The 11699-nt window shown below is 34.7% G+C and overlaps 1 protein-coding gene across 1 annotated transcript; it reads left to right on the top strand.

Annotated features, from left to right (window-relative positions):
* Window positions 1-1635: 1635 nt before the first annotated feature.
* Window positions 1636-6144, top strand: LOC125878149 (uncharacterized). Its single transcript, XM_049559372.1, has 5 exons — window positions 1636-2291; window positions 2373-2943; window positions 4039-4179; window positions 5928-5979; window positions 6083-6144. Exons 1-5 carry the CDS (start codon window positions 1636-1638, stop codon window positions 6142-6144), a joined length of 1482 nt encoding a protein of 493 aa, XP_049415329.1.
* The last annotated feature ends 5555 nt before the right edge of the window (window positions 6145-11699 follow it).

The raw sequence follows: 11699 nt of genomic DNA, 5'->3' as shown, positions 1-11699 counted from the left end.
ACCAGCTGTACCAAAAGGGGGGAAATAAAACATTTTCCCCCCGTATTCCTCTTCTTATTCTTCTTCTGCTATGTTTTTGCTCTCTTGCTCTCTTCTTGCTTGGTTGCTTGCCTTTCTTCTTCCCGTTCTCTTCATCTTCTTCTTCTTCTTCTTCTTGTTTTCGTACATTGTTGGTCTTGGCTGCTAGTCCTTCTTGAGCTTTTTTCATCTTCTTGAATCAGATTTAGCTAATCTAATCAGTGGACCAAATTTCATTCTGTATCAATTGGAATTACTTCATAAGTGATTGGGTTCACACACCATTGTTTTGATAAGTAAAATTAACAGTTCTTTGAAATCATTTATCATCATCTGGTAGCCGCAATTTTTTCAATAATTTGCATTCGCATTTCCAACAGATGGCTATATACGTTGCAACATATGACTTATACATTTTGTCACAACATGTGATTTATGTTTCGCAACATAATAGTTATATGTAGCAACATATGACTTACATTTCCTAACAAGATAGTCATATGTTGCTACAAATAACTTACACATGTTGCCACATGTGATTTATTTGTCACAACATATCAGCTTTATGTAGCAACATATGACTTACATGTCGCCACATAATAGTCATATGTTGCAACATATGACTTACACATTTCTTCATTAGTACTAATTATTTTTTTAATTAATTTCTTCAGGTATAATAAATGGAGGGATTATTTGTAGGGATTGATTGTCGTGGTGAATGGGTCGAGAAGAAAAATCGATACATTTGACGTTGAAAGAATGGTAAGAAACGGGGAGGGTCGGTTGGGATGACTGTCGAAAGAAATATTTTGTATGATGATTTTGTGAATATAGTCATGGAAAAATGTAGATACAATTGTCAACTGAAAGATCTTGTCATGAGTTACATCCCCCCATTTTTTTCATAATGAGAAGGTCTTACCTTTTAAAATAACTGATCAGCCTAGCTTGGTTGTTTATTTGGGAAGAGCAGAGAGACCGCCCATATTAAGAGTCTATGTGGATGAAAATTCTATCGAGGAGGATCATAATCTAGAAGAAGACCAACAAGATGTGTTAAATGATAAATTTGATGATATGGACATGAATAATCACGATGCTGGAATTGGAAAAGATGACGTGCCGGACTTTGAGAGCCACAATCCTCCTATACCTATTGTTGGCAGCAACACTCCATGTTCTTCTCAATCATCACATGTGAATAATGTTCGAGATGATGAAACCGATTTTTATAATGGAATGACATTCAAGAACAAGGAAGAACTGACAAATTCATTGAAAATTGCTTGCTTGAAAAAAGATTTTAAACTGAAAAAGGTGATCAATTCTCGTAATGTGTTTTCTTTTAAATGTTCATAACCAGAGTGCAATTGGTGGCTGAGGGCTGTGAAACTTACAAGTAGCGACAGGTTTGTCATTAGAATCTATGAAAAGTACCATACGTGTGGTTCAAAGCATCTTACAAGCCATAATCCCCATGCCACGACAAAAGTCATAGGTAAGTACTTTGAAAATAGGTTTCTCAATGGTAAAGGCCCATCCACAAGAGACATGTCAAATCAACTCCGTACAAAATTGGGTTGTAAGGTAAGCTATTGGAAGATTTATAAGGGCATGGAGCATGCTAAGTTTAATGTTAGGGGAACACATGAGCACGGATATGCAGTGCTTAATGCGTACTGTTATATGCTTGAAGTTGCAAATCCAGGAAGCAAGACGACATTGTCGCTCGATGAAAATGGGAGGTTCAAGTACTTCTTTGTATCATATGTCACTTGGATAACTGGTTTTCAAGAAATGAGAAAAGTAGTAGCCGTTGATGGGACATTCCTGAGGAGCAAGTATGAAGGAGTTTTGGTATCGACGGTGAATCAAGATGCTGAGAAACATATATTTCCAGTGGCTTTCTGTGTTGTGGACAAGGAATGCGATGTCTCATATGAATATTTTTTTCAAAATATGAGAAGCTTTGTAGATGATACTGATGAGTTATGCATTATTTCTGATAGACATCCAAGTATTAGAAAGATGGTTTCGACTATCTACCCTGCATCTCATTATGGTTGTTGCATGAAACACCTTGGGGAAAATATTCGAAATAACTTTCACAATTCAAAGGTAGTAACCCATTTTTATAAAGCAGCAAAGGCGTACGATAGATGTGAGTTCAATGACCATTATCAAATAAGAAATTTGGTACCAAAGGCGGCTGAAACTCTTGAACGTATTGGATTTCACACATGGAGCAGAGCATTTTGCCCGGGAAATAGGTACATTATTGTCTATATCATGTCGTTTGATTTTATTATAATTTTATGTGTTTTGATTGATTTTTATTTTTTGTTGTATAGATATAACATTATGACATCAAATATCGCGAAGTCAGTGAATTCTATGTTTGATGTTGAAAGAGAATTTCCCATTGTCGCTCTATTTGATGAAATAAACAGGAGATTTGCACTTTTATTTCACCAGAGGCATATGGAGCTTGTGAACTCTGCAAATAGATTTGTTCCTTCAATTGAAAAAGACATATCAAAGTATGTCAACGCGGGCAACAAGTTGTTGGCTCATCAAATCGCTAACTACAAATGCAGTGTCACTGGTCATGATGATGTTGCTATGGTGGATGTACAAAGAACTTGTACTTGTAGAATTTTTGACTTGCACAAAATACCTTGTCCACATGTCATGGCAGTGCTTCGAGCCCAATATGGTGCCAATTTTGAAAATCCGATTTATGAGTACTCCTCTCCATATTATTCAGTGAAAAAATACATAATGGCATATTGTGAGAAAATTCACCCGGTGCCACCTAAAGATTCTTGGATTGTCCCTTTGGATGTCATAAAGAGAGAAATACCTCCTCCATATGTTGATCAAAGCAAACCTGGAAGAAGGAGATATAAGAGACGGCGTGGAGTTGGTGAATCATTTCCAACAAGAAAAAATAAGTGTTCCGGATGTAGGGAATGTGGCCACAAAAGAACTACATGCCCAAATCGAAATGCTCCATAAGTGTTGTTGAATTTTAATGAATGTTCTTTTTTATTTGAGAATGATGTTCCCTATCTTCTTATCTTAATTTGAATCAACTTATGTTATGTTATTTATATAACAGGTGTGATTTATTTAATTATGTGTTGCTACTTACAACAGAATATTGCATATGTTCCAACATATGTTAATTATGTTTTACATGTACTACAGAATAACGCATCTGTTCCAACATATATTAATTATGTGTTAGATCTTACAACATAATATTGCATATGCTACAACATATGTCAATTATGTGTTACTAGTACCACAGAAAACGCATATGTTCCAATATATTTCTAATAAATAATTACATGTAAGGTGTGTGAACCAACAATCAATAATTATTGTCATTGGAACAACTTTTAAGAAAAAAATTAATTACAACTCTTCATATTTTACCCTTTTTTCCAAAAAGAATAAGTACTTTCATTTGAAAAGTCAAAAGTGTCTCTTCTCTTATGTTCGTCTTCAGAAGTTGCAACTTTTCACAGATTTCATTTTCCTGGCATTATATAAGAAATCTTGAAAGAATAAGAAATCTTCAAAAATGACTATGAGTAAAAATAACTATATTGAATCCCTTCCGAGGGAACTACTAATTGATATCGTTGAAAAGATTGCTTCCTATTCCCTCAAAGCTTTAATGAGGGTTAAATTAAGGTATGTATGTATTAAACAATTTTCGCTCTTTAATTTGATTTCCTAATCACTTGATTTGATTTCTCAGTTCCAAGGTCCTCAATGAAGTCGCTAATGAACCTTTTGTATATCAGAAGGTAATATTACTTAGCATTCCTGTATTTATATGGCCATGTTCAGTTGTTCGAAGATGCACTTCTTTCCTGGAAATGTGTAGAGCATCGGGGAATTTAGAAACCTTATACAGAAAAGGAGTGATAATTTTTAATATTTTTAGAATGTATTCACGTTTTTATCAATGTATTTTACATTTTAAATGTGTTATTTTTTCTGTAGTATGATTTTTTCAAACGTAGCGATTCAAATGGATTGGGAATTCTTAGTCAAGCAGCAGACGGTGACCACATTGGTGCATCCTATGTGCTTGCCATAATTTCAATCTTCAATGGCGGTGAATCCATGAGAGAAGGCATAATGGTCATTGTCAACATGACTCCACTATAACTCAGAAGATGTTGAGAGAAGTTGCTATATACTTTATATGGATGGGTGCCAGAACCTCATTTGTTGGGAGAAAGACCAATTTGTTGCACTGTTCAAAGCCTCNGACGGTGACCACATTGGTGCATCCTATGTGCTTGCCATAATTTCAATCTTCAATGGCGGTGAAATAATTTCAATCTTCAATGGCGGTGAATCCATGAGAGAAGGCATAATGGTCATTGCCAACATGACTCCACTATAACTCAGAAGATGTCGAGAGAAGTTGCTATATACTTTATATGGATGGGTGCCAGAACCTCATTTGTTGGGAGAAAGACCAATTTGTTGCACTGTTCAAAGCCTCCACTTTCGTTGTGAATTATGTAGGTGTGATTTAGAAATACATGAAGTAGTTAAATTTCTGTATAAATTAAATTTTCATGTGTGGCAACATATGCACGTTCTGTTTTTGAATTTGTTCTTTATAAAATGTTTAATCTAAAAAAATTGACATTTTCCCATTCCTAAATCACTCAATTTATCGATTAACCGATCCTTAAAGTGTCATATGTGGTAACATATACATGTTCTGTTTTGATATATCGCAACAGACATGTAATATGTGGCAACATATGTATATCGTAAAAGGGTCTTCTTGGGGTTAATTCAATTAAATTGTCACCTAATTCAACATGTAACACTAATATATAGTCCTACAACATGTCTAAGTACATAATTATGGTCTAATACAACAACCTTCATTCAATTCTATCAATTATTTTACAAAGACTATCATCTCACTAATTCATCATACAATGACCAAGTAACTCCATATGATAGTTATATAACACCCGTGTAAATCGTTGTTTCAAGTGTTATGACATATTTTTGCTTAATTATGGTTCAAAGTATTAAAATTTGACATTTTCTCATTCCTAAATCACTCAATTTATCGATTAACCAATCCTTGAAGTGTCATATGTGGCAACATATGCACGTTCTGTTTGATAAATCGCAACAGACATGTACTATGTGGCAACATATGTATATCATAAAATGTTTTTTTTGGGTTAATTCAATTAAATTGTCACCTAATTCAACATGTAACACTAATATATAGTCCTATAACATGTCTAAGTACAGAATTATGGTCTAATACAACAACTTTCATTCAATTCTATCAATTATTTTTACAAAGATTATCATCTCACTAGTTCATCATACAATGACCAAGTAACTCCATATGATAGTTATATAACACCCGTGTAAATCGTTCTTCCAAGTGTTATGACATATTTTTATTGCTTAATTATGGTTCAAAGTACTAAAATTTGACATTTGCTCATTCCTAAATCGCTTAATTTATCGATTAACCAATCCTTGAAGTGTCATATGTGGCAACATATGCACGTTCTATTTGATAAATCGCAACAGACATGTAATATGTGGCAACTTATGTATATCATAAAATGGTCTTTTTGGGGTTAATTCAACATGTAATGTAACGGATCATTCTAGAATACTCCGCTAACACACACTCCACTCACTCTCACTCATTATAAAAGGGTTAATTAGGGTTCCCTTTATTCTTTATCCTCTCCTCCTCTCATCACACTCAAATTTTCCTGAGAAGATGTTACCACCTTGGACAAATTTAAGTCTTTGCATGCTCTTGTTGTGGGTGATCAACGTAATTATGTTGTTCTCAGTTAATATGATGTCTTCTTCATATGTGTTCTCAGTGCATGGGTGATGTTTGTTGTTTGTTTTTGTCGGACCTTTGTCTAATGGAGGGTAGCTTCATCATTTGGTAAGTCTTCTTACTTTATATATAACATCATGTCTACTGTAACGGCGTGTATGAGGTAGTTAACTATGGTTGTTTGTTTTTCTGTAGGTGGTCTTGTGACAGAGTGCATGGGTAGCTCTGATCCACCACCCTTCAAGAAAGAATGGTGATGCCCCTCCAGGTTTAATCGCTCAATGTTGACTCCAGATCCTCCAGTCAAGTCCTTTTTTGCTGGCTGAAGTAGAAGTATAGGGCTAGAGCGTTTTAGATGTAAATTTTATTATTTTTCTTGGCGTTAATGCCTTGTAAATATGGATATGTAGCCAAGCCTAGCCTTGCATGTCACTATATCAACCATCAATGGGCTAGAGCGTTTTAGATGTAAATTTTATTGTTTTTGTTGGCGTTAATGCCTTGTAAATATGGATATGTAGTCTAGCCTAGCCTTGCATGTCACTAGTTCAACTAACAGCCATCAATGACATGTTTATGTTTATGTTTAATGTTTCCCAAATTTATGTGCTTGAACTCCTCTCTATTGATGGCGATACTATTTGCATGTACACATAATTGACATATGTTGCAACAGCTAAAAAAACGTAAGTACTTTATAAAAATCATAAGCAAGCCCAACCTGTCCATGTTTCTTCCAGGACATCCGATTAAAAATAGGCAAGCCCAACCTCTAAAACTGGCCCAATCGGCCCATTATTTCATTTATAGAAATGATATATATATAAATTAGGGTTTTCATTTTCATTTCAAAAATAGTATTTTCATTTTCTTCCTTGTCACTTCACTTCGGTTCCTCTTCGCGCTTTCTTTCTCTCCTCTATCTTTCTTCGCATGGATCTCGGATCTCTGGAGTGCATGGGATATAATGATGTTTTTTATTTCATCAGTCTTTTCTGTTCTTTGTTTTTTAACACGCAACTAATTTGATTGGCCTTTGGTTAAATCAAATTTCAGCACTATCATGTATTGTCAAATCAATAAAATTATTAATTTTGAAATATAGACTAGGTTGGGTAAGAATTTCTGAGTTCTTTAAATATAGATTAGTACTCTAGATCTAGATCTAATGAATGAGTTTTGTTTGTTTTTGTTACTTTTGATATAATGTCAAATGCAATATTGAATCAAATTTGTAATGTTGAAAATGATCCCATGTTGGGTGTGAAAATATGTTGCAAACATGGAGACTTACTTTCAATGCAAACTTCATGGTCGAAGGACAATCCAGGTTGAAGATTTTGATCTTGTCCACGCTATCGTGTATGTACATTTCTACATCTTAGTCTGGAGACTTATCTTTATTTTGTTTTTTTTTTTAAATTTAAATTTCTTTGTGGTGTGTATTTTAGAAGAATGCATGCAACTTCTTTAGATGGAGGGATCGTGAAGATGTTGATATTCGATCCAAGTTCGTTATTCTGAGATTGGCGAACAGAAATAAGGAGTTAGAAATTAATGATGAAAATCATATTAAAAGAAGTAACAAATGTGTGACGAAGGAGAAGAAGAAGATCAAATGTTGTAACAATTGGAAGCTAATCTNGGGATCGTGAAGATGTTGATATTTGATCCAAGTTCGTTATTCTGAGATTGGCGAACAGAAATAAGGAGTTAGAAATTGATGATGAAAATCATATTAAAAGAAGTAACAAATGTGTGACGAAGGAGAAGAAGAAGATCAAATGTTGTAACAATTGGAAGCCAATCTTCGTGTTGTTTGTTGTGATTTTTTTTCTATTTTTAAGCATTACCAAGAAGAACACTGTGGAGGATGGAAAATTCATATGTATTTGTGTACAACCATTAAAATTATCATAGTTATGGAAATAAAATAAATAAACGTAGTTTTGCACTCCTATTCCAACATTTTTACTTGTTCTTAACATAACATATGAGTCAAATGTTGCTACATATGAGACATATGTTGCTACAAATGACTCAGCTGTTACTACAGATACCTCAAATGTTGCGACATATCACCCTTATGTAGCAATGTTTGATCATTTGAGGCATATGTTGCTACAGATGACCCATATGTTGCTGCATATGAGACATATATTGCTACAGATGACCCATATGTTGCAACATATGAAACATATATTGCTACAAATGACCCATATGTTGCTACATATGACACATATGTTGCTACAGATGACCCATATGCTGCTACATATGAGACATATGTTGCTACAGAGGAGACATATGTAACAACATTTGATCAAGTACTTGCTCTCAATATAACATCACATACTATGTACTTGCTCTCAATAAAAAATAAAATAACATAAGTGATAAAATAAAACATTGTCTTTAATTACAAACACATTATCAAGGCTCCAAGCTCCTAGATACTATCCCAGTAGCCCAAATCCATTGCATTCGACGAACTGCATTGGCACACAACAAGGTTTTGGGAGGTTGAATTGTTGTCCTGGTAATCAAATGCTCAATAAATGCAAGCGAATATGACGCGCACGCGGCTTTGCTATCATTTATTACCATGTGTTCCAATCGACCTTTAAATTCTCATGGTTCATTGAGGAACTTATCTGACAAATGCTTCATTATTCCACTTTGCTTCAACAATTTTGGCAGCAACTCGAAGACAGGTTGTATGAATGTCAAAAACTTGGCATGTTCCATACCATCAACAGGCAGTCATAAACATTCATGCGACCCTCCTGCAAGAGGATCTCAAGAGTAACAAAATGAGTTTTGTTAATGTTCATGACTGCCAAAACCCTTTTTGCAACAATCCAATCCATGCCTCCAGGATATGGTCTAATGCCCCTGACATAGTTAATCATATCTTCATCCCATTCAAACTCATTAATTAACTGCGTAAAGCTTCTGCCACCAACTGTTGTTGCCTTCTCGCTCATTTTGTCATATCTTAGTTTGAAGTTGGAATAGAAGTTGAGATCCAGGATTCTATCTGTGGAATCATAGTACTCAGGATATCTCACATGCCTCTCCCTCATGAGGCTAAGGATTTCATCAACATACTGAAATAAAAAATAATATTAAACAGTAAAGAAGAGTAATCATTGAAAAGATAAAACAAATGAACATTATAAATTGAAGGTACTAGAAGAGAAACATTACCCAGTCTTCCCACCAAATGTCCATGCTTGTCATGATCCTGAAATCTTCTCCACGAAAACAATGTATGTCGTATTCTGCACGCAGATCCTTTGCTCTCACCAGGTCCACCAGTTTGTTCTTTTCAGCTATAGTCACACGCTTATAAACATTCACATGCTTGAACTCCAGCACTTCCTCTCCTACGACCATTGGCAATTCTCCAAAGATCTTCTTCTTTAAATTTTGCATTGCATTGATAAAGGATTTTTTCCTCCTCTTGGCTTGTGGAGTATATGGATGCCGAACATTCTTTGATGAAATGACCTTGACCTCCCTCTTGTTTTTAAATTCATTGACAGCCTGACTCAATGCTTGAAGATACATGATAGAATCTTCATCTTGTTTCTTTCACTTCTCACAGAGAAAGCCATAGCATCTTCTACAAGAGGTAGCCCCTTGGTCTTGTCCAGCACCAGCATCAATAACACGACCATCACCCCTATCAAAAACAACTAATTCATTAACAACTCTGTCTCTTTTGATGGTTCTTGCTCCAGCCAATTCCATTTTAACTCTATCCACAACATGATCAAATAAGGTTTCAACCAATCCCAGATTAATTAGTTATGACATTTGCAATTCCTTTTTTGTTGGGACAAGCCATGGGTGCACAGCCTAAAATTATAAACATGAGTCATCCGTAGGAATATTTGGGTCAGATGTTGCCACATATGTATCATATGTCGCTACAGATGGGTGAAATGTTGACACATATGGGCATCTGTAGCAACAATATTTGTGTCACATGTTGCAACATAGGGATCATCTGTAGCAACATATGAGTCATCTGTAGCAACATTTGTATCATATGTTGCGATAGATGGACCATATGTAGCAACATATGAGTCATCTGTAGCAACATATGAGTCATCTGTAGCAACATATGAGTCATCTGTAGCAACATTGGGGTCACATGTTGCTACATATATGGGTGTAATATAATAATAACTTACTACATCATAAGGAGGCTTATAAAGATCTGGAATATTTTTGGCAGTTTTTGTTTTTGATCTCAACCATCTCAATATCCTTGGAGATGAGATCTCTTCTTCTGCATTTACTTGATGGGTCAAATGAGGAATGACTTCAAATGCCCAAGCCTATGAAAAAGGAAAACATGTCACAAATCAAATGTTGAATTATTCAATATAATATAAAAAAGATTAAGAACATTTATGTTTACCATGAAAGCCGATGGAAAGCCAAATAAGTTATTGGTCTTTGGTCCTAAAGGTTTCAACAAGTATTTGACAGTTAATTCAAAGCTCTCATGACCCTAATGATAGTTGTTGAAAGTCTCAATATCCTGAGATAAATTCACCATTTAAGGGATATGTTGTTGTTGAGATCTTTGGCCAAAAGTACATTATGTACAAACCAAAGTAAGCACAATGACTCTTTGTGCTTCCTTGGTGTATCCTCAACATTCAACAAATATATAAAATCAGAATTTTTGAAGCTTGTGCCAACAAGGGACATCAAGTCCTGCTCCTCAATTGACTGTCTTGTTTCTTCTTTTCCTCCTTTCTTTTATCTCCGTAGTTTTTTTTTTACTATGAATTCAGGGATTGGCTCAGAAGGAGGATGACATTTTAACCCTGAAACTATGGCAAACTCTCTTCCGCCAAAGAAGAGTGGCATGCCACAATAATTAATCTAAACCTCATCATTCTTTTCAGGATTCTGAAAAATGAATCTTCTTTTCAGAAGTTCATAGACCACGGTCATTTGAAAACGTGCATTATTATTCTCCGGCAAATCAAGAAAATGACCAAAACAACTATTCCAAAAAAATTCTTTCAAACCATTCTACTTGAGGGTGGTCCTGAAGGTGTCGAAAGGTTTTCCCGTTGCTGACCTCATAATGCTATCACCAATAACATTAGGCTGCAAATGCACAGAAAAAGTGTGTGCATTGATAGTTTTGATCCCATCATCCTCAACTTTATTTTTTTCTTGTTCTTCTTCCTCAACTTCTTTTTGTTTTCCTTTGTCTTCATCAACTTCATTTATTTGTTCTTCTTCCTCCTCAACTTCTTTTTTATTTCCCTCTTCTTCCTCAACTTCTTCTGCTCTTTCTCCATCATCATCTACTTCATTTTTTACTTTTTCTCTTTCTTCATAAAAATTCTACTTCTACTTGAGAAGAAGAAACTGTTTCAGATGCTAGTTCTTCTAAAAGAGTGGTAGTCGAATTTTCATTCTTCTTCCTACAAGTTCTAGTCGTAGGCCTCTTCTGGATCTTTGTATCAGTTGTTTCTTTTATTAATACAATTTTGCTTTTGACAGGAGCAATTATATTTGTATCTGCAACCACAAAAATCAAATATTTCTTAACAAAAATAACAACAACCAAACACAACAACACAAACAACAAATACGATTCAAAACCACATATGAACCAACCAACAAACCACAAAACCCTCCCTAAACCCTAACCAACGAACTACAAATTAAGGTTTTTGAATCAGATAATATTTCAAAAGGAATAACTATCCAACAATCCTACAAAGAAATAAGTGATAAAACCACTAAAAATGTCCTGATTTAATACAGTAAGTATTTC

This window comes from Solanum stenotomum, chromosome 1 (genome assembly GCF_019186545.1).
Source record: "Solanum stenotomum isolate F172 chromosome 1, ASM1918654v1, whole genome shotgun sequence".
In the NCBI taxonomy this organism is placed as follows: domain Eukaryota; kingdom Viridiplantae; phylum Streptophyta; class Magnoliopsida; order Solanales; family Solanaceae; genus Solanum; species Solanum stenotomum.
The sequence above is the reverse complement of the archived record's forward strand: the minus strand, read 5'-3'. Positions and strand labels throughout refer to the sequence as shown.